General features: G+C 45.4%; 1 protein-coding gene across 1 annotated transcript; it reads left to right on the forward strand.

Annotated features, from left to right (window-relative positions):
* The first annotated feature begins 1,846 nt into the window (after window positions 1-1,846).
* Window positions 1,847-27,626, forward strand: PTGES3 (prostaglandin E synthase 3). The gene is made up of 8 exons (XM_032173343.2): window positions 1,847-2,198; window positions 17,904-18,017; window positions 18,161-18,230; window positions 19,118-19,216; window positions 20,635-20,724; window positions 25,014-25,076; window positions 26,434-26,458; window positions 26,731-27,626. Coding segments are annotated over exons 1-8 (483 nt in total). The 5' UTR covers window positions 1,847-2,196; the 3' UTR covers window positions 26,751-27,626.

A 27,626-nucleotide genomic window follows, 5' to 3' on the forward strand; every position in this document is an offset into this window, starting at 1 on the left:
GACCTATTTTTTTTTTTTTTTTTTTTTTACACAGAGTCTTACTGTCACCCAGGCTGGAGTACAGTGGCACAATCTAGACTCGCTGCAACCTGCGTCTTCCGGGTTCAAGAGATTCTCCCACCTTAGACTCCTGAGTAGCTGGGATTATAGGTACACCATGCCCAGCTAATTTTTGTATTTTTAGTAGAGATGCGGTTTCACCATGTTGGCCAGGCTGGTTTCGAACTCCTGGCCTCAAGTGATCTGCCTGCATCAGCCTCTCAAAGTGCTGGATTACAGGCATTAGCCACCGCGCCTGGCCATGACCTATCTTCTTGAACGTATCTTGAATTATTCCCTTACACTCTGAACTACTTAGGCTACAGACTGGCAAACTACAGTCTGCATACAGCCAGCCCCCCCTGTCAGTTTTCATCTGATGTAACAGTTACAGTTTTCACTTTATTTATTTATTTATTTATTTAGAGACGGAGTCTCGCTCTGTCGCCCAGGCTGAAGTGCAGTGGCGCGATCTCGGCTCACTGCAACCTCCGCCTGCCAGGTTCAAGCGATTCTCCTGTCTCGCCCTCCCGAGTAGCTGGGACTAGAGGCGTGTGCCACCACACCCGGCCCCTTCCCATTTTTTTTTTTTTTTGACACAGGGTCTCACTCTGTCGGCCAGGTTGGAGTGCTCACTGCAACCTGTGCCTCCCGGGTTTGGGGTTCGAGGTATCCTCCCGCCTCATACTCCCTAGTATTTGGCATTACAGGCACGTGCCACCAATGCCCTGCTAATTAGTATTTTTAGTAGAGATGGGGTTTCACCATGTTGGGCAGGCTGGTCCTGAACTCCTGACCTCAGGTGATCCGCCCACCGAACTTCCCAAAGTACTGGGATTATAGGCGTGAGCCACGGGCGCCCTGCCCAATTTCCCTTTTTAATGGCATTTGAGCTAGGGTCCAGGTTTCGTAGCTCCCACTACTTGTCCTGCACAACACAGACACTAAATACCTTATTGCTTATTATGAAGCCCCGTTCTTCAGAAAGGTTTTATAGGACTTTCGTTAAACCTTCTTCCTGTTCAAAACGTAGCGCACTAGAGTATTTTTCCCCTACTCCACCGTTAAGCGGCCTTTTAGTAAGCAGGACTGTTTTGGGTCTCTTGGTTGCTATCCCCTACCGCACCCTACTAATATGTTGCACGAAGCGACGGGGAACCCCTTCTCCCCCAAACGATGTGCGTGGAGACACACATATCCTACTCTCTCCATTACCAGAAACCTAGACTCTCCCTTCAAATATCCTTCCTGGCTCATCTACAGCACTATGGTCTCAAGGTAGGGGCAAAAGCCCGCCCCAACTGGCAAATGCTCCTCCTCCGCCAAGAACCTCGAATTTCCGCTGTCCCTGGACAGAGCCTCCAACCTTCAGAAAAATGGCGAGGTGGACCCAGGCTCTTGATTCTGAAGTGAGCTCTTTTCCAGCACAGGTTTTTCACAAGTTTTTGTGGTGGAATGATTACTCAGTGAGCTGATTTACTCCCTCAACAGTAACCAACGCTCCATTTCAGTTCTCCAAGACCCGACTCCGTGTCCCTCCGCCTCGGCCTTGCCTCCGACTGCCAACGCAGCCGTTTCTCAGAAATCGCCCATGGCGCATGGCCGGACAGTTGGGCCACCAACGGTTTTCTAACGCGAGAGGACAGCGCGGGTGGAGAGGCGGGAACGCGTAGGGACTAGCAGGGGGCGGGGTGGGGGTGGGGTGGCGGACGAAGGGCGGGGCCGGCGCCAGGAAGGATCGCGAAGGAGCTGGGAGGCCCCGCCCTTTCCGTAGATATCTCTAGAAAGCCGCGCCGGAGCCCGAAAACAAGGACTGCGCACGCGCGGTGGCAGGGCCCGGGCATTTTGCTGCGTCACCAGCCGCCGCCCGGCCTCACCACCCCTCGTTTGCACGCACGCACGTTCATTCTCCGTCCTCGCGCCCCTTTTCCTACACTTTCCTCTTCTCCCCGACCGGAGGAGCCGCTCTTTCCGCGCGGTGCATTCTGGGGACCGAGGGCGAGCCCGCCGCTGCCGCCGTCGCCTGAGGGAAGCCAGAAGAGGCCGCGACCGGAGAGCAAAAGCGGAGTCGCCACTGGAGAGAAGTCGACTCCCCAGCAGCAGCCGCCGCCAGAGAGGCCCGCCCACCCGTTCGCCCGTCCCCCTGCCCCGTTCACAATGTGAGTGCGACACCCCGCCGAGGGAAGGTCGCCGAGTGAGGCCGAGGCCGCGTTGGGGGCTCCCTGGAAGCGGCTCCCTAGCCTTTCTCGCATCGGCGGTGGCAGTCGTTCCTGCCTGGGGGCGGGAGGTCCGGGATCCTTGTTCCGGTTACCGTTGGCGGGTGGAGGACATTTTTCCTCCAGATGTCTGCTTCCCCCACCCCTGAACCGTCCCTTGGCTTCCCCATGCCGGAAATCCTACTTTTACCCCTTCGGCTGTCTGGGCTACTCGCCTCTTTAGGTAACTTCACCGTAGGCCTTAAGCTCCCGGTAGCCGCTCGCCATGCGGCGCCCTGAAGCGTGAACCCTCGTGGGTCGCCTCTCGGCTGCTTGGGCGCTCCGGTTCTGTTGCTCTGTGGTCCCGGGGCCAGGCCCTGAGTCGAGTGCACCTGTGGTGGGTGCCGCCAGGTGCCTGGCGGAGCTCCTGGGAGAGCCCCACGCGGACCTCGCCGTGAGCGGCAGGTACTGCTAGGCAACTAAAAGGAAGCCATGCCCACGCCGCAATATACTTCTCTCTCCAGTGTCTGGGTTTCTTGAGTGTGGGTACTTCCAGTCCGCCTCCTATCTCCAGTCTCTTGAAAACACGGGAGGTTGCCAAAACTCAGCCGCTTCCCTGGCAGCGAGGAGTTACCATTGAGCAGGTAGTTCCGCACGTGTCGACTTTGGAAAGATACGGACATTTTCTGTGTTCCATGTTCAACTTGAGGTGGGGTTTCACTATCCTGTTACAGTGTAGGATGAAATAGGTATGTAGTAGGCATATAATTAACCTACAGTTGTCCTAAAGAGCTTAAATTTGTGTGGAGGTGAATACAGATTCTATGGCAATCTTCATTTTACGGTGATAAAGCCTTGGCGATTTTAACCGAGTAAGAATTCTTGGCACTGCCGCGTACAGTGGGAACTGCCGGTTTTACAGGTTTGTTTGTTTTTTTTTTTTTTTTTGACGGGAGGTTATTTTTTAAGGTACTAACTACGTCCTAAAAGGTATGGAGAACAATTAAGGGGAACCTTTTTTTTTTTTCTTTTTTTTTTAAAGACTCCATTCAGAAGAGAGAAGAGGGGAGTGACTTTATGTCTTTGGAAAAGTAATAAGGATATACTTAATTCAAGTCATGATACTGACGCTGAGTATATTGGCTAGAAATCTAAAGGGATGCGTGAGGTTGAAGCGAGTTTATCACTGGGAACAAGCTTCTAGAGCACAGCATGTTAGAATTTTTGAAGGAGCCCCCTCCCCGAAAGTGATACGTAATCGGGGTTTTTAAAAATTTGAATCAGGCTGGGCCCGGTGGCTCACACCCACAGCTGTAATCCTAGCACTTTGGGAGGCCGAGGCTGGCGGATCACCTGAGGGTCGGGAGTTGGAGACTAGACTGACCAACGTGGAGAAACCCGGTCGCTGCAAAAATACAAAAAAATTAGCCGGGCTTGGTGGCACATGCCTGTAATCCCAGCTACTCGGGAGGCTGAGGTAGGAGAATCGCTTGAACCTGGGAGGTGGAGGTTGCTGTGAGCCGAGATCGTGCCATTGCACTCCAGCCTGGGCAACAAGAGTCAAACCCCGTCTCAAAAAAAAAAACAAATTAAAAAAAATTTTGAATGTATATAAAATAGTTTTTGCTTTTCCCTTTGAAATCTTTCCTAAGTAATGTAGAAGGGACATCAGTCTTAACCTTTCATACTCTGAAAATCTGTAAGGGGAAAATTTTTGTCAGATGAGGCATTAAACAGCTTTTAATAATAGAGCCAAACAACATATCTTTTCGCGAAAAATACGTTTAAAATTGGCTTGAAGTAGAAGCACTTTCTGGAGGCCACATGAGATATTTAAATAGCTAAGGAACGGCTATTAGGAAAGTAGATTTAAAAACTTGGGTGAAAAGTAAGTGTAAGGCCAGGCGCGGTGGCTCACGCCTGTAATCCGAATACTTGGGAGGCCGAGGCAGGCGGAACACGAGGTCAGGAGTTAAAGACCAGCCTGGCCAATATGGTGAAACCCCGTTTCTACTAAAAATACAAAAGCTAGCCGGGTGTGGTGGTGGACGCCTGTAGTCCCAGCTACTCCAGAGGCTGAGGCAGGAGAATCACTTGAACCCAGGAGGCGAAGGTTTCAGTGAGCAGAAATTGCGCGGCTGTACTCCAGCCTGGGCAATAGAGGGAGACTCCGTCTCAAAAAATAAAATAAAATAAAATAAGTGTAGCAGTAGAGAGACTATTCCAAAAAGTAGCCTCTGTAGTTAAAAAATAAAAATGCTACCTTCGTGCCGGGCGGGGTGGCTCACTCCTGTAATCCCAGCACTTTGGGAGGCCGAGGCGGGTGGATCGCGAGGTCAGGAGATCGAGACCATCCTGGCTAACACGGTGAAACCCCGTCTCTACTAAAAATACAAAAAATTAGCCGGGTGTGGTGGCCGGCGTCTGTGGTCCCAGCTACTTGGGAGGCTGAGACAGGAGAATGGCTTGAACCTGGAAGGCGGAGCTTGCAGTGAGCCGCGATCGCGCCACTGTACTCCAGCCTGGGCGACAAAGCGAGACTGTCTCAAAAAAAAAAAAAAGAAAAGAAAAAATGCTACTTTCAAAATGAGTGATTCGATGCCACTTGAAGGGTGTTGGGCGGGGGGAAACAAGTGTTTTGAAGAGACCAGCTAAAATATTCTTTTAAAAATACTCAATATATGCTATTTAGTAAATTCTTCAGGGACTCTTACCAAGCTAAAGACTTTTTTTTTTTTTTTTTTTTTTTTTTTTGAGACGGAGTCTCCCTCTGTCGCCCAGGCTGGAGTGCAGTGGCGCAATCTCCGCTCACTGCAAGCTCCGCCTCCCGGGTTCACGCCATTCTCCTGCCTCAGCCTCTCGGAGTAGCTGGGACTACAGGCGCCCGCCACCACGCCCGGCTAATTTTTTTGTATTTTTTTTAGTAGAGACGGGGTTTCATCGTGGTCTCGATCTCCTGACCTCGTGATCCGTCCGCCTCGGCCTCCCAAAGTGCTGGGATTACAAGCGTGAGCCACCGCGCCCGGCCTAAGCTAAAGACTTAAATGAAATTTTAAAATGAAAGTTATAAGTCAGTTATTTAAAGTGGAAGAAGCCTTTAATGGGTCGTCATCCAGTCTTAAGAAGAATCTGGCTGATAAGGGTTTATTTTGTTGATAACTTGTTTTAAAAGTTTTATTTTTATTTTTTTTTTCTGAGACAGAGTCTTTTTCTGTCACCCAGGCTGGAGTGCAGCTGCAACCTCTACCTCCCGGGCTCAAGCGATCCTCCTTGCCTCAGTCTCCCGAGTAGCTGGGACTGCAGGCAAGCACCAGCATGCCTGGCTAATAAATTTTTTTTGAGCTCTGGGGGGAGAGATATTTATGCTGGGTGCCTTAAAGGCTTGGGAGTGTGTTTTCTCATTTGATTTAACTCATTTGCTCTTCAGCGATTTCGTAGTTACGTTTCTTTAAATCCTAAGTTATAAAAGTTTGTCTCATAGTTTACATAAAAGCTCTTAATTTCGGACCTATCTTGGAGAAGGCTGGAATTTTTAGGACCTTCCCCTACTCAAGATTTTCCGCCTAACTAACCTTGCCAGAGGGTGCTACTTCGCATTTTCTTTTTGAATCATTGTCGTTGGACCGATTAAAAACAGAGAAAAAGTGAAATGTTTTACTTTAGAGATGTTTGAAGTTATTTTTCTTGTCTAATGTATATAATTAGGAAGTTGTCCAGAAACTTGCATCTCTGATTTTGGTAAAAATCTTACTTTCTGTCACTCAGCTGTGTAGGAACGAATCCCCAAAATAAAATTGTCCATCTTTAGCCTGCAAAACAAATTGTCATAGTGAACATATGCTATATTGTTAATTGCTATAACTTGAAGAGTATCTGGTGGTGGGTGGCCTTTGTTCAGTATTGATTTCCTGTGTACCTGTAACCTGGCAACTGGATTTTTAATTTTTCTTCCTGTGTTCAGTTAGACTTTAACTAGAAGGCAGTAGAAACTGGAAGTGAAAAATCTCTTGAGTGCAAGCCAGTGTTTTATTGCTAAATTAAGATTCTCCTGCCTAATTGGATTTTTCTCGGTTTAAAAATCTTCTACAAGCTATATCATTTTTGTGTCTTGTGGTTAGCGATTGTCTCTTTTCAGGAAAAAAAAAGCCTTTGTAAATATCAACTGTTCAGAACCAATCTAGCTGTTAAACATCTAAGATCATATTTATGTGAGTTCAGAAAATAGCATATTTTGCTATGGAAATAGTGTATTGAACTTTTCACTGTTTACTGTGTGGATTGGCAATAGTTTTGGTTTTTGGTTTTTTTTTTTTTTTGAGACGGAGTCTCGCTGTCGCCCAGGCTGGAGTGCAGTGGAGGGATCTCGGCTCACTGCAGGCTCCGCCCCCTGGGGTTCACGCCATTCTCTTGCCTCAGCCTCCCGAGTAGCTAGGACTACAGGCGCCCGCCACCTCGCCCAGCTAATTTTTTGTGTTTTTAGTAGAGACGGGGTTTCACCGTGTTAGCCAGGATGGTCTCGATCTCCTGACCTTGTGATCCGCCCGCCTCGGCCTCCCTAAGTGCTGGGATTACAGGCGTGGGCTACCGCGCCCGGCCGATAGTTTTGGGGTTTTTTTGTTTTTTTGAGACGGAGTCTGGCTCTGTCGCCCAGGCTGGAGTGCACGGGTGCGATCTCGGCTCACTGCAACCTCCGCCTTCTGGGTTCAAGCAATTCTCTGCCTCAGCTTCCTGAGTAGCTAGGATTCCAGGTGCCTGCCGCCATGCCTGGTTAATTTTTTTTTTTTTTTTTTTTGAGACAGTTTCTCCCTTGTTGCCCAGGCTGAAGTGCAATGGCAAGATCTCGGCTCACCGCAACCTCCGCCTCCTGGGTTCCAGCGATTCTCCTGCCTCAGCTTCCCAGGTAGCTGGGATCACAGGCATGGGCCACCATGCCCGGCTAATTAGTAGAGATGGGGTTTCTCCATGTTGGTCAGGCTGGTCTCAAACTCCCGACCTCAGGTGATCACCTGCCTTGGCCTCACGAAGTGCTGGGATTACAGGGGATTAGTGAGTCACTGCATCTAGCCTAATTTTGTGTATTTTTGGTAGAGATGGGGTTTCACCATCTTGGCCAGGATAGTCTTGAACTGACCTCGTGATCCACGTGCCTCAGACTCCCAGAGTGCTGGGATTACAGGCGTGAGCCACTGCCCCAGCCGGCAATGATAGATTCTAGAATGAGGCTGCTTCCCTGCTTCCTCAGTACACCTTTGTAAATTTTTTTTTTTTTCTTGAGGCGGAGTCTCGTTCTGTTGCCCAGGCTGCAGTGCAGTGGTGCGATCTTGGCTCACTGCAACCTCTGCCTCCTAGGTTCAAGCGATTCCCCTCCCTCAGACTCCCAAGTAGCTGGGACTACAGGCATGTGCCACTAAGGCCCAGCTAATTTTTTGTATTTTAGTAGAAATGGGGTTTCACCGTTTTGATCAGGCAGTCCTCCCACCTCGGCCTTCCAAAGTGCTAGGATTACAGGTGTAAGCCACCATGCCCGGCTTTTTTTTTGTTTTGTTTTCTTTTAAATAGAGACGGGGTCTTACTGTGTTGTCCAGGTTGGTCTTGAACTCCTGGGCTCAAGAGATCTTCCTCCCAAAGTGCTGGGTTTACAGGTGTGAGCTGCTGCACCCAATCCTTGGTATACCTTTGAACTTGCGGTTTTCCAGGAATATTTCTTCTTTTCTGAGACACTGTCTCACTACTTTGCCCAGGCTGGAGTGCAGTGGTGTCATCACTGTCTGCAGCCTCAAACTCGGGATCAAGCCATCCTCCTGCCTTGGCCCCCCAGTAGTTGGGACTACAGGTGTGCACCACCACACACAGCTAACTTAATTTCTTTGGAGACTGGGGTCTCACAATGTTGCCTAGGCTTATCTTGTCTCAAACTCTTGGGCTCAAGCAATCTTCTCAGCCTCCCAGAGTGCTGGAATTGGAGCCACTTGCTCATTGATATTTTAACTTCACCTTCAGCATATGCTCTTTTCCCATTTTGTATTCTGAAGCTGAATAAAATGTGCTGTTGGGGCTTTTCTGTGTCTCAGGTGCTCGTTCACATGAAGCCACACTTCATTTGATAGTGCTAATGTCAGCTGGGCACGGTGGCTCACACATGTAATCCCAGCACTTTTGGAGGCCAAGGCGGGCAGGTCACTTGGGATCGGGAGTTCCAGACTAGCCTGGCCAGCATGGTGAAACCCTGTCTACTAAAAATAGAAAAATTAGCTGGGCATCGTGGCGGGCACCCGTAATCCCAGCTACTCGGGAGGCTGAGGCAGGAGAATGGCTTGAACCCAGTAGGTGAGGAGGTTGCAGTGAGCCGAGAATGCGCCACTGCACTCCAGCCTGAATTACAGAGGGAGACTTTTTTTTGAGATGGAATCTTGCTCTGTCGCCCAGGCTGGAGTGCAGTGGTGTGATCTCGGCTCACTGCAAGCTCCGCCTCCTGGGTGTTCAAGCGATTCTCCTGTCTCAGCCCCCTGAGTACCTGGGATTACAGGCGCACACCATCGTACCTGGCTAATTTTTTTTTTTTTTTTTTTTTTTTTTTGAGATGGAGTCTGTCACCCAGGCTGGAGTGCAGTGGCGCGATCTCGGCTCACTGCAAGCTCCGCCTCCCGGGTTCACGCTATTCTCCTGCTTCAGCCTCCTGAGTAGCTGGGACTACAGGCGCCTGCCACCACGCCCGGCTATTTTTTTGTATTTTTAGTAGACACGGGGTTTCACCGTGTTATCCAGGATGGTCTCCATCTCCTGACCTCGTGATCCGCCCGCCTCAGCCTCCCAAAGTGCTGGGATTACAGGTGTGAGCCACAGCACCCGGCTTAGAGATGGGGTTTTGCCATGTGGTCAGGCTGGTCTCAAATTCCTGACCTCAGGAGATCTGCCACCTTGGCCTCCCAAAGTGCTGTGAGCCACTGCACTCGCCTGATTCTTGTTTTTGTTTTGTTTTGTTTTGTTTTTGAGATGGAGTCTCACTCTGTCGCCCAGGCTGGAGTGCAGTGGCGCGATCTCAGCTCACTGCAGGCTCCGCCTCCCGGGTTCACGCCATTCGCCTGCCTCAGCCTCCCGAGTAGCTGGGACTACAGGTTCCCGCCACCTTGTCTGGCTAATTTTTTTTATTTTTAGTAGAGACGAGGTTTCACTGTGTTAGCCAGGAAGGTCTGGATCTCCTGACCTCGTGATCAGCCCGCCTCAGCCTGCCAAAGTGTTGGGATTACAGGCATGAGCCACCGCGCCCGGCCCGATTCTTAAAATACCCATTTACACAGCACTAATTTGAGAATCATAAAGGGGCTGTCCGAAATAGGATTGGGGCTCACGAGATCAAGCCATTGCACTCCAGTCTGGACAACAAGAGCAAAAACTCTGTCCAAAAAAATAACAAAACACAACTACGAATGGGGGGGCTGGGCATGGTGACTCACACCTGTAATCCCAGCACTTTGGGAGGCCAGGGTGGATGCATCACCTGAGTTCAGGAGTTTGAGACCAACCTGGGCAACAAGGTAAGACCCCATGTCTACAAAAAATAACCTGGGTGTGGTAGCATGTATCTGTGGTTCCAGCTACCATGGAGACTGAGGTGGGAGGATCACCTGAGCCTGTGAAGTCAAGGCTGTGTGAGCTGAGATCACGTCACAGCACTCCAGCCTGAATGACAAAGCAAGAACTGGTCTCAAAAAAAAAAAAAAAAACTTTCAAAAAACAAAAACTACAAAGTGGGTGGAGGGTGCCCTACACTTATCCTGAATCAGGAATAAACACATACGTATTCCCTCATTTGAAAGGAGAACTGGGTCAGGCGTGGTGGCTCACGCCTGTTAATCCCAGCACTTTGGGAGGCTGAAGCTGGAGGATCACCTGAGGTCAGGAGTTTGAGACCAGCCTGACCAACATGATGAAACCCCATCTCTACTTTAAAAAAAAAAAATTGCTAGGCTTGACGGCACATGCCTGTAACCCCAGCTACTTGGGAGGCTGAGACAGGATAATTGCTTGAACCTGGGAAGCAGGGGTTGCAGGGAGGCAAGATCATGCCATTGCAGTCCAATCAGGGCAGCAAGAGTGAAACTCTGTCTCAAAAAAAAAAAAAAAAAAATTGGGTTGGGTGCAGTGACTCACACCTATAATCCCACCACTTTGGGGGGCTGAGGTGGGCAGATCACTTGAGGCCGAGTTTAAGACCAGCCTGGCCAATATCGCAAAACCTCATCTGTACTAAAAATCTGAAAACATTAGCTAGGTGTGGTGGCGCATGCCTGTAGTCCCATCTACTCATTGTGAGACTGAGGCAGGAGGATCACCTGAACCCAGGAAGCGAAGATTGCATTGAGCTGTGATCGCGCCATTGCACTCCAGCCTGGGCGACAGCAAGACTTTCTCTAGCCAGGCGTGGTGGCGGGCGCCTGTAGTCCCAGCTACTCGGAGAGGCTGAGGCAGGAGAATGGCGTGAACCCGGGAGGCGGAGCTTGCAGTGAGCCGAGATTGTGCCACTGCACTCCAGCCTGGGCGACAGAGCGAGACTCCGTCTCAAAAAAAAAAAAAAAGACTTTCTCAAAAACAAACAAACAAAAAAACTAACACAAAAATGGAAAACCAGCATTTATGAAATCTCCTTTTGCCTTCCATGAGGATTACACCATCTCTTTTTCTCGTATTAACATGTGGAGAGGGCTGGGTGCGGTGGCTCATGCCTGTAATCCTAGCACTTTGGGAGGCCAAGGCAGGTGGATCACCTGAGGTCAGGAGTTCAAGATCAGCCTTGCCAACATGATGACACCTCGTCTCTACTAAAAATACAAAAATTAGCCGGGCATAGTGGCAGGCGTCTGTAATCCCAGCTACTCGGGAGGCTAAGGCAGAAGAATCGCTTCAACCTGGGAGGTGGAGGTTGCGGTGAGCCAAGATCATGCCACTGTTCTCCAGCCTGTCACTCCAGGGTGACAGAGTGAGACTCTGTCTAAAAAAAACAAACCCAAAACATATGGAGAGGGGGCTGAGTTTAGCTTTAACTCTAGCTTCTAAACTAATTATACTGGATTTATCTTTAGCCTTTCTGCTAACACTGGCTAAACTCATAACCACTGTGTAAGACTGTTAATTCATTTTAATAGTAATAATACCTATAGATACAAAACTTTCCACCTCTGCATACATTATGTAAATAATCTACTAAAAGCAAAACAACAATAAACCCCACAGGTGGACGTTCCATGCTTGCTTTTTTTTTTTTTTTTTTTTTGGCAGAGTTTCACTCTGTTGCTCAGGCTGGGGTGCAGCAGGGGCACATCTCAGCTCACTGTAGCCTCCGCCTCCTGGATTCAACCGATTCTCATGCTTCAGCCTCCCAAGTAGCTGGGATTACAGGTATGCCACCATGCCCAACTAATTTTTGTATCTTTAGTAGAGACAGGGTTTTGCCATGTTGGCATGGTTGGTTTGAACTCCTGGCCTCCAGTGGTCTGCCAGCCTTGGGCTCCCAAAGTGCTGAGATTAGATGTGAGCCATCACTCCTGGCCTCCATGCTTCTCTAAGGCAGAGTCTTGCTCTGTGGCCGAGGCTGGAGTGCAGTGGTACAACCATGCTCACTATAACCTCAAACTCCTTGTCTCAAGCAATTCTCCCACATCAGTACCCCCCAGTTAGCCAGGACTACAAGCATGTGTCACCATGGCCAGCAAATTTTTTCTATTTGGCAGAGATGTGGTCTCGCAATGTTGCCCAGGCTGGTCTCAAATTCCTGGCCCAAAATGATACTCTCACCTTGGCCTCTTAAAGTGCTAGGATTCCAGGCATGAGGCACAGTGCCCAGCCTATTCCATGCTGATATGACAAGCATTTCTAAGCTCAATAGAAGGGCTATATACACCAATGCAAGCAATTTCATTTTGCATAACCTAAAATCCTCTATAGTCCTGTCTAAAAGGTCTCTTTGTTAGCCTTAAAAGGAGAGAGACCGTATTTGTTCCTAAATACCATAATTTTAATATGTTAGTGTCTGGTGAGTTTTAACTCTAATTTATAAAACACTGCAAGCACCCTTCACTATAAAAAATTGATGCACCAGAGAAGCTAGATGGAAACAGTTTGCTAGGAAAAGTGTCCCAGTTATTTTAATCCATTTGATAGTTTTACTATGTGCAATGCACATTTTATTATAAAAGACAAAACAGGCTGGGTGTGGTGGCTCACGCCTGTAATTTCAGCACTTTGGGAGGCTGAGGCGGGTGGCTCACCTGAGGTCAGGAGTTCGAGACCAGCCTGGCCAACATGGTGAAAACCTGCCTCTACTAAAAAAAATTAGCCGGGCTTGGTGGCGGGCGCCTGTAATCCCAGCTTCTCGGGGGACTGAGGCAGGAGAACTGCTTGAACCCAGGAGGCAGAAGCTGCAGTGAGCCGAGATCACGCCACTGCACTCCAACCTGGGCGACAGAGCCAGACTCCATCTCAAGAATAATAAATAAATTTTAAAAAATACCTATTTGTAATATGTGAGGAATGAGACATCAAAGTTCTACTGTGGAAAGGAAAAAAGTAGTTCCGGAGTTCATAAATGGTTTTTCTTTCTTAGGTGTCAAACACCCTGCCTATAAATGTCTGACACCAAGCTCTCTGTCTCCCACATACTCATTGCTCAGGGAAACCGTAAGATATTTCAGATCTTCTGTAATCAGCTGTAGTACTCTAAAACTTCCTGAAAAGGTGATCTGAATAAACCTCCTAATCCTGTGGCCCGTGGCTACCAAATCATGAGCCAAGATGTATCAGGGCCCCATGGAGGAACTCACAACTACCTTGGGATGTTTTAAATTTCAGAGTAATTCAGTGATACTCAACATTAGCCAAGACACCAAGCAAACTATTAGTTTGAGGTTGTTCAGTTTCAATATGAGATTGTACTGCAAACCCCTCCATTAAGTTTCATCTTCTCAAAACTGAATTTCTGGTGGTTGCTGTAACTCAAAAAAACACAGGTACCCACCCCACCAAAAAAAACAATGGGGAACAAGGAGTGAGATGATAGAAGTCATTTCGAAGTTTGAGAAGTTATATGGTATCTGAAAGCCATACACATTCCATTGATAGGTATGGTTATATAAGAAACTATATATATTTTTCTTTCCAATAATGTAAATTCGTTTTTCCAATGGCTACTAGGCTGTTAAGACAATATAGTTATGTTGCTTGGATACAGCTATGTCATCAAAGCAACTGCTAGTTACTCCTTTTGGCTTAAGAGCACAACAAAACTCCTCAAACACTAAGGGCACTATACACCAGGAAGTCTTGTGAACCTCTGTGCTAGCGAGTTCTTTTTTTTTTTTTTTTTCACTCTAAGATACAAAGGTGAAAGGTGTTGAAGGTAATGTTTTATGGAAAACGTAGCACTTTTTTTTTGGGTGGGGGAGGTGGGGGAGAAGGAGTCCCACTCTGTCGCCCAGGCTGGAGTGCAGTGGTGCGATCTGGCTCACTGCAACCTCTGCCTCCCATGTTCAAGCAATTCTCCCGCCTTAGCCATCCGAGTAGCTGGGATCACAGGTGCGCGCCACCATGCCCAGCTAATTTTTACATTTTTAGTAGAGACTGGATTTCACATGGTGGTTGACCAGGCTGGTCTTGAACTCCTGACATCAGGTGACCTGCTCACCTCAGCCTCCCAAAGTGCTGACATTACTGCCATAAGCCACCGCACCTGGCCAGCACTATTTTTTTTTTTTTTTTTTTTGAGTCGGAATATGTGTCACCTAGGCTGCAGTGCAGTGGCACGATCTCAGCTCACTGCAACCTCCACCACCCGGTTCAAGGATTCTTGTGCTTCAGCCTCCCAAAGTGGCTGGGACTATAGGAGCGCGCCACCATGCCTAATTTTTGTATTTTTAGTAGCGATGGGGTTTCACCATGTTGTCGAGGCTGGTCTTGGAACTCCTGACGTCAAGTGATTTACCTGCCTTGGCCCCCCAAAGTGCTGGGATTACAGGCATGAACCACCACACATACCCACTTAGCACTTTTCTATCAAGCAACTCTTGTGGCTTTCACATTCCATCTTTTGAGCACTCCTTTTTAAAAAAACTAATTTCTTGCTTTGGTTTTAGACCCTGAAGCATTCTTCTTTTAACATCCCCAGGAGATAAAATTTTTCTTTGTTCAAGAAAGACTCAAGGTCAAATATCACTCTCTCACTGCCTCCATAACAAATTTTAGACCCTCAGGACTCCATATTGTCAAGTATGCAGAAGCTAGTGTGGATTATATAATAAAACAAACTGGAAGTACAGAGACATGGTTAGTTACTTTGCAATAAAAGGACGGCCGGAGAAATTATTGTCCCTTTTTGTGAAGTGAAAAAAAATAAGCCTTCTGTCAGAAATGCTGGGTTCCAATCCTATTTTGGCTTTTTTTTTTTTTTTTTTTTTTTTTTTGAGACACAGCCTTGCTCTGTTGCGCAGGTTGGAGTGCAGTGGTGTGATCTTGGCTCACCGCAACCTCCACCTCCCAGCCTCCCAAATAGCTGGTATTACAGGCATGCGCCACCTCACCTGGCTAATTTTGTATTTTTAGTAGAGATGGGGTTTCTCCACGTTGGTCAGGCTGGTCTCAAACTCCCGACCTCAGATGATCCACCAGCCTTGGCCTCACAAAGTGCTGGGATCATGGGCTTGAGTCACCGCGCCTGATGTGCAGTTTTTGTGTTGTGTTTTGAGACGGAGTTTCTCTCTTGTTGCCCAGGCTGGAGTGCAATGGCGCCGTCTGGGCTCACTGCAACCTCCACCTCCTTGGTTCAAGCGATTCTCCTGCTGCAGCATCCTGAGTAGCTGGGATTACAGGTGCCCATCACCACACCCAGCTAATTTTTTGTATTTTTAGTAGAGATGGGGTTTCATCATGTGCCAGGCTGGTCTCTGAACTCCTGACCTTAGGTGATCCACCCACCTCAGCCTCCCAAAGTGCTGGGGATTACAGGCGTGAGCCACCGCACTTGGCCCCGTTTGTAGTTTTAATGTGTTAGCCAACCTTGTATAAAGGGTCAGCCAGTAAATATTCAGCTTTGCAGGCCACAAATATCTATCTCATTCACATTTTTTTTTTTTTTTTTTGGTCTCATTCTGTTGCCTAGGCTAGAGTGCAGTAGTGTGATCTTGGCTCACTGCAACCTCCGCCTCCTGGGTTTTTAAAAAAATACATATTTAAAAAATGCAGGAATCATTTTTGGCTCATGGCCTAACCACAGGTTTTGATAATTTAAATTTGTTTTATTATCTAAGACATGATTATATTAGCTTGCTAAGGCTTTTTTTTTTTTTTTTTTTTTTTTGGGAGACAGAGTCTTGCTCTGTCACCCAGACTAGAGTGCAGTGGCGTGATCTTGGCTCGCTGCAACCTCCACCTCCCGGGTTCAACTGATTCGCCTGCCTCAGCCTCCCAAATAGCTGGGACTACAGGCGCGTGCCACCCCACCCCCAGCTAATTTTTGCAATTTTAGTAGAGATGGGGTTTTACTATATTGGCCAGGCTGGTCTCGAACCCCTGACCTCGTGATCCGCCTGCCTCTGCCTCCCAAAGTGCTGCTGGGATTACAGGTGTGAACCAGCACTTTTTTTTTTTGGAGACAGAGTTTCACTCTTGTTGCCCAAGCTGGAGTGCAATGGCCCGATCTTGGCTCACTGTAACCTCCACTTCCCAGGTTCAAGCAATTCTCCTGACTCAGCCTCCTGAGTAGCTGAGATTACAGGCATGCACCACCACGCCTGGCTAATTTTTTTTTTTTTTGAGATGGAGTCTCGCTGTGTCGCCCAGGCTGGAGTGCGGTGCACGATCTCAGCTCACTGCAAGCTCTGCCTCCCGGGTTCACGCCATTCTCCTGCCTCAGCCTCCCGAGTAGCTGGGACTACAGGCGCCCGCCACCCCTCCTGGCCAATTTTTTGTATTTTTAGTAGAGACAGGGTTTCATCGTGTTAGCCAGGATGGTCTCGATCCTCCTGACTTTGTGATCCGCCCGCCTCGGCCTCCCAAAGTGCTGGGATTACGGGCATGAGCCACTGTGCCCGGCTGAATTTTTTGTAATTTTAGCAGAGACAGGTTTCTCTGTGTTGGTCAGGCTGGTCTCGAATTCTCAACCTCAGGTGATCCACCTGCCTCGGCCTCCCAAAGTGCTGGGATTACAGGCGTGAGCCACCGTGCCTGGCCTGCTAAGGCTTTCATAAAGTATCACGCTGGGTGGCTTAAACAGCAGAAATTTATTTCGTCACATTTCCATAAGGCTGAAAATCCAAGGCGAAGGTGTCAGCAGGGTTAGTTTCTTCTGAGGCCTTTCCTTGGTTTGCAGATAGCTATCTTCTTTCTTCCCTCTATGCTAATCTCTTCATATAGGAGGACAACGGTCATTGGATTAGGGTCTATCCTAAGACCTCATATTTACTTGTCATTTAAAGACACTTTCTCCAAATACAATCACATTCTTAAGATGTACTGGGGGTTAGGACTTCAATGTATTAATTTTGAGGAAACAATGATAAAATTCTAGATTGCTTAATTTGAGGAAAGGAGATTGATTCTCCTGGTTTCAGTGAACTTAATGTAAAAAGTGAAGCTCTGATGTACCAGTGTTTTTTTGTTGTTGTTTTGAGACAGTCTCTGTTGCCCAGGCTGGATTGCAGTGGCATAATCTCAGCTCACTGCAGCCTCCACCTCCCGGGTTCAAGTGATTCTTGTGCCTCAGTCCCAACCCTCAAGTATCTGGGACTACAGGCCTGCATCACCATGCCCAGCTAATTTTTTTTTTTTTTTTTTGAGACGGAGTCTCACTCTGTCGCCCAGGCTGGAGTGCAGTGGCGCAATCTCGGCTCACTGCAAACTCCGCCTCCCAGGTTCACGCCATTCTCCTGCCTCAGCCTCTCCAAGTAGCTGGGACTACAGGCGCCCACCACCACGCCCGGCTAATTTTTTGTATTTTTAGTAGAGACGGGGTTTCACCGTGGTCTCGATCTCCTGACCTCGTGATCCACCCGCCTCGGCCTCCCAAAGTGCTGGGATTACAAGCGTGAGCCACCGTGCCTGGCCTTTTTTTTTTTTTTTTTTGAAACAGTCTCGCTCTGTTGCCAGGCTGGAGTGCAGTGGTGCAGTCTCGGCTCACTGCAACCTCTGCCTTCCGGGTTCAAGCAATTCTCCTGCCTCAGCCTCCCAAGTAGCTGAGATTACAGGCGCCCGCCACTGTACCTGGCTAATTTTTGTATTTTAGTAGAGACGGGGTTTCACCATGTTGGTCAGGCTGGTCTCGAACTCCTGACCTCAGATGATCCGCCCACCTCAGCCTCCCAAAGTGCTGGGATTACCGGTGTGAGCCACTGCACCCAGCCAAGTAACATAATTTTTGATAGGACTAGATAAATGGCTAACTCTACTAAGCATTGTTTGGTTTTTAAATCCTTCCTATTATGAAATTGGAATCATTCTGAAACTAAATCTTGTTAGACCCATAGATTTTTAACTTGGAATGTAGCTGTTAGGGTAAAAATGTAGTTTTTGTTTAAAATTGTAACAAACTGCCCTGAAATAATGCTATACTGGTGTCGAAGGTTAGTATGTAAATGTTTAGTTAATGAATTCCAGCTTGACTTTCCCTACTTTATCCTTTTGTAGGCAACCTGCTTCTGCAAAGTGGTACGATCGAAGGGACTATGTCTTCATTGAATTTTGTGTTGAAGACAGTAAGGATGTTAATGTAAATTTTGAAAAATCCAAACTTACATTCAGGTAAGTTAAGCTTTTTAATCCAATGATGTAAAATAGTCATTCACACAACTGAATAATTTTGACTGGCTTGTCTTTTCGTTGAAGTTATTATTAATCTTTGTCTCTTTGAAAAGGCTTAATTCTTTCTTTATTATTTTATACAGTTGTCTCGGAGGAAGTGATAATTTTAAGCATTTAAATGAAATTGATCTTTTTCACTGTATTGATCCAAATGTAAGTAGTCTTTATGCTTTAATCCAAATTTTAGTTGTGAGGAAACAGACATACCAAGTATTCTTTTTAGCAATAAGCATTAGTTCTGTTTTTCTTAACAGTGAGGCAAACTACATGTATTTACATTTTGTAGAATATTTCCTCCCAAATTGGTTTCTGCATACTTTTTGTTTTTGCTATCACTGTTTGGGCTTAGAGTACTATCCTTGAGGCTTGTCTCATCTTTTTTATTTGTTTTGTTTTTTTGTTTGGTTTTGTTCTTTGAGACTGCTGCAGTGCAATGGAGTGATCCCGGCTCACTGCAACCTCTGCCTCCTAGGTTCAAGGGATTCTCCTGCCTCAGCCTCTGGAGCAGCTGGGATTACAGGCACATGCCACCAAGCCTGGTTAATTTTTGTGTTTTTAGTAAAGACCATGTTGGTCAGGCTGGTCTCCCTGACCTCAGGTGTTCCACCTGCCTCGGCCTCCCAAAGTGCTGGGATTACAGGCATGAGCCACTGCGCCCAGCCAAGGCTTCCCTTATCTAAGAATAGAATCTTTAAACCATTCTGTGGTTATATAATTTTTAGTTAAAGTTTTTAAGGTTTTATTCTGTTTACCGTGTGCAGGAAAGAAAAAAATGGTACCAGGTTAAACTTGAAACTTTGCTGTTGTGCAGATTATTTCAGTAGGAAATAGAAGGGAAAAAAAATTTTTTTTTTAAATGAAACTTACAGGGGTTTGGGGCAATTGGATAGTTTGAAGTTTTTAGTAGTCAAGGGCATGTTTCTTTCAGAGTCCAGAGAAAATTTAGGTAATGAAATGAAAAAGGTGAGAAATGACAAGCTACTTTCTATCATGTAGTGATGCTGGAAAGATAAATGGTATGATGGTCCTTTTGTTTTTAGGATTCCAAGCATAAAAGAACGGACAGATCAATTTTATGTTGTTTACGAAAAGGAGAATCTGGCCAGTCATGGCCAAGGTTAACAAAAGAAAGGGCAAAGGTAGGTTTCATTTTCCTTTTTTTGAAAAGTTTGATATTTTTATTTTAGGTAATAAAAGATATACTTATTTGATGTAAGGAATATACTCCTGTGTTTTTGTTTCACAGCTAGTTATAAAGCCTCATCTCATGTTCATGTTTTTTGTCTGCTCAGTTTTAACTTAATACGAAGTGTGATCAGAATATCAGTTATTAACTGGTATAGAATCTTTTGCACTTAAGAGACAGACTTTGCATAAATTACTCAGCTGTCACATGGGAGGGGACAAAGCTTGGTGAAAAAATAATCAACTGAAAATAGTTCTTACTAGTAAATTTGTTTTCAAAAGGTATGTTTAACAATTTTCAGTGTTTTTTTTGTTTTGTTTTGTTTTTTCCAAAACAGGGTCTCTCTTTGTTACCCAGGCTGGAGTGCAGTGGCACGATCTCAGCTCACTGCAGCCTCAGCTTCCCAGGCTCCAAGTGATCCTCCCCCCTCCGTCACCCAAGTAGCTAGGACTGTAGGGGCATGCCACAACACCTGGCTAATTTTTGTTATTTTTTGTAGAGAAGGGGTATCACAATGTTGCCCAGCTTGGTCTTGAACTTCTGGGCTCAAGCAATCTCCCCACCTCAGCCTCCCAAAGTGCTGGGACTACAGGCATGAGCCACGACACCGGCCTAATCTTTTTTTTTTTTTTTTTTAGGTAGTCTCATGCCACTCATGCTAGAGTGCAGTGGTGTGAACATGGCTCACTGTAGCCTCCACCTGGGCTTAAGTGATCTTCCCACCCACCTCACCTCTCCAAATAGCTAGGATTATAGGAATGTGCCACCACGCCCAGGAAATTTGTTTTTTCCCCAGATACAGGGTCCACTATTGCTCAGGCTGTCTCGAACTCCTGAAGGATTACACAACCAGTCTTTCCACCTTGGCCACCCAAAGTGTTGGGGTTACAGGTGTGAGCCACCCCATTTAGCTTAGTCTATTCTTTGTGTGCTAATTACATGCCCTCCCAAAAATACAAAGTCACAGTTCAAAAAATATTGTTTTGCCAGGCACCAGTAGCATGTGCCTGTTGTAGTTAAAAGCTACTCTGGAGCGTGAAGTGGGAGAACTGCTTGCGCCCACTTCTGGGTTGCATTGCCATATGTCAGTCAGGTAACCACGTTAAGTTAACATCAGTATGGTGTTGTCCCAGGAAGCGGGGACCGCCAGGTTGCCTGAAGAGGGTATACAAAACCCTTGGTCAGAAACGGAGCTGGTCAAAACTCACATATTGATCAGTAGTGGGATTGCACCTGTGAATGCTTGCTGCACTCCAGCCTGGACAACATAGCAAGACCTGGTTTCTTTAGAAGAAGAGAAAATACAGTCTTAAGGTTCATGCCAAATGCAAATTAGCCTAATCTTAGGGTGATATTTGTATTGATTTATAGCTTAATTGGCTTAGTGTCGACTTCAATAATTGGAAAGACTGGGAGGATGATTCAGATGAAGACATGTCTAATTTTGATCGTTTCTCTGAGGTAAGTTCCTTTAAATGGACCTCTCCCCATTCGAAGTACACAGTACCTGTCTATGTAGTCAATTTAATTTGGTTTTGGGCACCTAATGGTATTCATGATGCACGTTATTTTATTTTTAAGACCATTTTGTGGTAATAGTAAATAGATGTTAACAATGGCAATTTTAATCCTGAAGTTGAACCATTTTAGTGATTTTCAAAGGAATCAGTGTTAGCTACAAAAGTTAGAAAAGTTAATGTATTAAGACAAACTAACACAGCTAGTTTGCTAACTTCATCATTGGGACTTTTTTTTAAGCATGATTGCAGTAGTTGACTTGGATTTTGAAGTCATAAAATAAGACTATAAACTTCTGGCCAGGCGTGGTGCTCACACCTGTAATTCCAGCACTTTGGGAGGCCAAGGCTGGCTGATCACGAGGTCAGGAGATCTAGACCATACTGGCCAACTTGGTGAAACCCCATCTCTACTAAAATACAAAAAAAATTAGCTGGGCGTGGTGGCGCACACCTGTGGTCCCACCTACTCCTGAGGCTGAAGCAGGGGAATTGCTTGAACGCTGGAGGCAGAGGATGCAGTGAGCCAAGATCGTGCCACTGGACTCCAGCCTGGTGCGGGACTCGGTCTAATAAATAAATAACTATAAACTGTTAAACACAAGAATCATAGGCTGGGCGCGGTGGCTCACGCCTGTAATCCCAGCACTTTGGGAGGCTGAGGTGGGCAGATCAGCTGAGGTCAGGAGTTCGAGACCAGCCTGACCAACATGGTGGAACCCCCATCTCTACTAAAATACAAAAATTAGCCGGGTGCAGTGGCGGGCGCCTGTAATCTCAGCTACTCAGAAGGCTGAGGCAGGAGAATCGCGTGAACCCAGGAGGCGTGAACAAAATTAGCCGGTCGTAGTGGCACATGCCTGTAATTCCAGCTATTCGGGAGGCCGAGGCAGGAAAATCACTTGAACCCGGGAGGTGGAGGTTGCGGTGAGCCGAGATCACCATTGCACTCCAGTCTGGGCAACAAGAACAAAACGCCATCTCTAAATTAATAAATAATTAAACAAAACTACAAAAAAATAGCTGGGCGTGGTAGCACACGCCTGTAATCCTAGCTACTCCGGAGGCTAAGTCAGGAGAATTGCTTGAACCCAGGAGGTAGAGGTTGCAGTGAGCCAAGATCACACCACTGCACTCCAGCCTGGGCGACAGAGCAAGACTGTCTCAAAAAAAAAAGAAAAAGAAAAAAAAAAATCATGGTGAAATGTTTACCATGAGGTATACAAGGAAAAAAGTTTAAGAAAGTCTGTTTTCTAAGATGTCACCCAAATAACATGTTGCCATGGCCAAAGAGTAAATGATTCATCTCTAGGTAGGCAGAATAGACTTTATCAAATGTAGTAGAATAAAACTAAGTACAGAAAGAACATTAGTGTGTAAGTCGAATGTATACTGATGAAATCCATTTCTTGTTGCTATTTGAAATTTTTCATTAACTAGATTTTGTATTTTGAGACCTTAAGAGTTAATAAAAGGAGCTAAGTTTCCAGCTTTATGCAACTGCTTATTTAACAGTTCTCCACACGTGGCTCTGGCATGGTGATTTCAACAGGAAAGGAGGATGTTCTATTCATATTATTATTATTATTATTATTATTTTGAGACGGAGTCTCACTCTGTCGCCCACGCTGGAGTGCAGTGGCGCAATCTCGGCTCACTGCAAGCTCCGCCTCCCGGGTTCACGCCATTCTCCTGCCTCAGCCTCTCCGAGTAGCTGGGACTACAGGCGCCCGCCACCATGCCCGGCTAATTTTTTGTATTTTTTAGTAGAGACGGGGTTTCACCGTGGTCTCGATCTCCTGACCTCATGATCCGCCTGCCTCAGCCTCCCAAAGTGCTGGGATTACAAGCGTGAGCCACCGTGCCCGGCCTCATATTATTTTTTAATTGTACTTTCCTTACCTGTAGAAATTGGTGCCACCATTTACCTAGCTGTGCAAGCCATTGTGTTGCTTAGGCAGGTCTTGAACTCCTGAGCTCAAGTGATCCTCCTGCCTCAGCTTCCCAAAGTGCTGGGACTACAGGCCTGAGCCACCACCCCCAGCCTTGTAACACTTTTTTTTTTCTGTCTTTGTTGTCCAGTTTTTGTTGTTATCTCCTAAATATCTCTTGAATATGTTCAGTTTTCTCTTGCTGTTTATCTTAAGCACGTAGCATTGTGCTTGGTACATTTAGCATTTTTCCTGCCCAAAGAAGCTTAAAGTATTCAGTAGTGCTTTTGGAGATAGGGAAACTTTCACAGTTACTCATTTCATTCAAGATAGATTGTCCAAAATTTTTATACTGAATCCTTTTGTGTGTGTGTTTAATTAATTGAGGTAAGAGCACTTCACATGAAATCTACTCTTTTAACAGACTATTTATTTATTTATTTTTCTGAAGCAGAGTTTTGCTCTCGTTGCCCAGGATGGAGTGCAATGGCATGATCTCAGCTCACTGCAGCCTCCGCCTCCTGGGTTCAGGCAATTCTCCTGCCTCAGCCTCCCAAGTAGCTGGGATTACAGGCGGCCACCACCACGCCCGGCTAATTTTTGTATTTTTAGTGGAGACAGGGTTTCACCATGTTGGGCAGGCTAGCCTCGAACTCCTGACCTCAGGTGATCCACCCTCCTTGGCCTCCCAAAGTTCTGGGATTACAGTCATGAGTCACCGAACCTGGCCACGCCCAGCTATCTTTTAACAGACTTTTAAGTGCATGATACAGTATTGTTAACTATAGGCATAATGCTGTATAGTAGGTCTCTGGAACTATGCATTTTGTGTAATTGGAATTTCATACCTATTTAACAGTAGCAACTCTGCATTTTCCTTCCCTCCAACTCCTGGCATCTACCATTCTACTCTCTATTTTTGTGTGTCTATCTTAGGTATCTTATATAATCTTAGGTATCTCATATAAGTGGAATCAAGCAGTATTTGTCCTGTGACTGGCTTATTTCACATAGCATGACGTGCTTCAGATTCTTCATTGTGTTTTGGTCACACAAGGCAGATTTTTTTCTTTAAGGCTGAATGATACTTTTAGGCTGAACACATTCCATTGTATGTTTGACTATCTTTTTAAGGTCCCTTCCAGTTCTAAAATCTGGGTAATCATGTATTTTTGAAGTCTGATTTTTTTCCATGCATATGTGATTTTATTTTTCTAAAATGTAAACATTACAAAAATGGTTTAAACTTGAGAAAATAAGTTTCTCATCATCTGATAATAGTTTAGGTTTAAATCATTTCTTGGTTCTTCACAATATCTAAAACCATGATAATACCAGGCCTGGCATGGTGGCTCACTCCTGTAATCCCAGCACTTTGGGAGGCCGAGGCAGGGGGATCACTTGAGGCCAGGAGTTCAAGACCAGCCTGGCCAATATGGTAAAACCCATCTCTACCAAAGATACAAAAATTAACTGGGCGTGGTGGCATCCGCCTGTAATCCCAGCTACTCAGGAAGCTGAGGCAGGAGACTCGCTTGAACCTGGGAAGCGGAAGTTGCAGTGAGCCGAGATTGTGCCGATGCACTCCAGCCTGGGCAACAGAGCAAGACTCCATCTCAAAATAAAAAAGGCTGGGCACAGTGGCTCACGCCTGTAATCCCAGCACTTTGGGAGGCCAAGGTGGGTGGATCACTACAGCCCAGGAATTTGAGACCAGCCTGGGCAACATGGTGAAACCCCGTGTGTACCAAAATACAAAAAATTAGTTGGGTGTGGTGGTGTGGGCCTGTAATCCCAGCTACCCAGGAGGCTGAGGCATGAGAATTGCGTGAACCCGGAGGTTGCAGTGAGCTGAGACCACGCCACCATACTCCAGCTTGGACGACAAAGCTAGACTCTGTTTCAAAAAATAATAATAATAATAATAATACCTTAATACACGTTCCACCTAACTTAAGATAGATAGCTGTGCAACTACAAATGAATCCCATTCTTTTCCTTAACCACCAAAGGTAACCACTACTCAAGTAGAATTTTTACTGTCTATCATACATTGATACCTTGCTGCATGAATAGCTTTGCTTTAGGGAAAATTTAATTTTAATTTCCATATAGGTTTTTAGGATTTTGTGTAATTACCTATAATCTTCCTTTTCCAGAAGGGAAGATGCTTACATTTATTTTGCATTTTTCATTTTTTGATATCTGTGGCAGACTTAGGGTTTGTTCTGAAGCATACAGCATTAATAATTAGGGCCTAACTTAACATCATTTTTAAAACTAATTTTTACACTTCAAATAGATGATGAACAACATGGGTGGTGATGAGGATGTAGATTTACCAGAAGTAGATGGAGCAGATGATGTAAGTCTAAAAGTTATTTTTTCTGTTTACTTTCATACTATTAAATACTAAGAAACAACATATTTACAAATGGTTTTCTATAGATTCACGATTACTTCTTATTTTCTAAAAAAAAAAAAAAAATAAAGGGAAAAGCAAATTTTAAAATGTGCCCATTTTTGAGGATTGGGTATCTATCAGGGAACTGGTTGTACCGTAGACCATTCCTAAATGGATTAGATTTCCAAAGAATCATTGTATAGAGACATTATATATGAATACCTTACTCAGTTACAACAGTCAGTTTAGGCCGGGCGAGGTGGCTCATGTCTGTGATCCCAGCAGGCCAGGTGGGCGGATTACCTGAGGTCAGGAGTTCGAGACCAGCCTGGCCAACATGGTGAAACCCTGTCTTAAAAAAATTAGCCAGGCATGATGGCAGGTGCCTGTAATCCCAGCTACTGGGGAGGCTGAGGTGGGAGAATCGCTTGAACCTGGGAGGTGGAGGTTGCAGTGAGCCAAGATCATACCATTGCACTCCAGCCTGGGCAGCAGAGCAAGGCTCCATCTCAAAAAGAAAGAAAAGAGTCAGTTTATAGGTATGATTTTGACTAAGAAAGTAAGTTAAATAGGTTTTATGTCAGGATTGGTCAGAGACCAATAAAACAGATGGACATTGGGAGGCGGAGATGGGTGGATCATGCAATCAAGAGTTTGAGGCCAGCCTGGCCAAGATGGTGAAACCCCATCTCTACTGAAAATACAAAAATTAGCTGGGCATGGTGGCAGGTGCCTGTAAACCCAGCTACTTGGGAGGCTGAGGCAGGAGAATCGCTTGAACCCGGGAGGCAGAGGTTGCAGTGAGCCGGATCTCGCCACTGCACTCTAGCCTGGGTGACAGAGCAAGACTCCATCTCCCCAAAAAAAAAAAAAAAATAACTTCTCAACATCTTTCCAACCCCAGCATCCTCTTAACATCTCCCAGAAAGTTACTTAATGCTATTTAAAAAATACTTAATATTCACTCAACAGCTAGGATTAGAGTTCACTGTCTTCTGTCAGTCCATTTTTCTTCATATTGATCCATGTTTTCTCTTTGAATGCCAAGATAGGTTAATTTAGGAATGGATTCAAAGGGTGGGCTAAATTGTCACCAAAAGGCACTCATCATTTTTTACAGGTAGATAGATCCTCTGCTGTACATCCATTCACCTTAGGTAAACCTAATCAAGTCCAATGACTAAATTTCTAGGCTTGATATAACTACCTACCTGTGCTACTTTAGTCAAAAATACAGCACTTGAACTTTTTTAGGTAAACTGTTCAGTTAGCAAACGAATATTTGATCAGCTCGGTAATTTTATTTTCCCTTTTTCAGGATTCACAAGACAGTGATGATGAAAGTAAGTGTATATAAAAAGTATGTTTACACAGTGATACTTTGCATCAAAAAACAAACTCAAAATAGAGATGTTAACTTCTTTTGAAGTAATTTTCTTTATGACCTTGAATAAATAACCAAAGCAGAAATGTGAGTAACTTGAGATAGCAAAACAACCTGTTAATTCATTGGGGAGCTATATATTTCGATTTTTGGTTGCTTTTCCTTTAAGACAGTAAAATTGGTAGATTATTCATTTGTACTATATACTAATATTTTTAAAAATTCTTTCAGAAATGCCAGATCTGGAGTAAGGAATATTGTCATCACCTGGATTTTGAGAAAGAAAAATAACTTCTCTGCAAGATTTCATAATTGAGAGAATTCCTGAGTTGATAGCTCTAAAGGCAGATGCTGTATTTGCCTACTTTAACCCATTTTTCAACCTGTTTGTTTTTTAAAAGGCTTCACTAAGGGTTGATATGTACCATTGTATGGGGCAATTTTAAGTCAGCTAAGGCAATAACCTTATGCATGAACATTTCCCAGACTTTCATGAAGCTGTTGAGGTCCTAGGCAATTAATGCAGCAGTTGTGATAAATAAAAACATCTCACCTAAGTCTCCTTTTCTTCATAACATAGATACTGACATGATAGGAAGCTCTCAGCTTAGGGAAAGAATAAATTTTAGATTATAAAACATGGATTCAAAAATGGCTGGAACAAATTGGCTGACACCTTACTGGTAACCTGCTATTCCTCTGGTGTTATCCTTCAGGATTGTTCCACTAAAATTTATTTTTAAAAAAATTTACTTCACATTATTCTATGTAAGTGATCACTTGTCAGTGTTCCAGGTGTATCTTAGCTAAAACTAGAGAATGCCCTAACTTAGATGGTTTTTGAAGCCTATACATTTGGTATTGTTTGACCCTTAAGCTTTTACATCTCTTAGCATGGAGGACGAAGAAAGCTGTACATTGTTGCTTGAGAGTCTGTACATTTAGTCCAGATTTGTATTTGCACTGTCAGTATGGCAAATGAGTGAAAAATGTTTAATACACTATTGGATTTTTTATTTCTTTTTTTGATTCAGCTTATACCAGGGCTGAAAACCTCAATTTATGTTCATGACAGTGGGGATTTTTTTAAATGTCTACATTCTTTCTAATAAACTGTTGGAAGACTT

The sequence above is a fragment of the Hylobates moloch genome, unplaced genomic scaffold, assembly GCF_009828535.3.
Source record: "Hylobates moloch isolate HMO894 unplaced genomic scaffold, HMol_V3 SCAFFOLD_13, whole genome shotgun sequence".
NCBI classification, from domain to species: domain Eukaryota; kingdom Metazoa; phylum Chordata; class Mammalia; order Primates; family Hylobatidae; genus Hylobates; species Hylobates moloch.

Coding starts and splice junctions, on each gene's coding strand:
- PTGES3 (XM_032173343.2), top strand. Junction 19,217..20,634: donor TAACAAAAGAAAGGGCAAAG/GTAGGTTTCATT, acceptor ATTGATTTATAG/CTTAATTGGCTTAGTGTCGA. Junction 26,459..26,730: donor ACAAGACAGTGATGATGAAA/GTAAGTGTATAT, acceptor AAATTCTTTCAG/AAATGCCAGATCTGGAGTAA.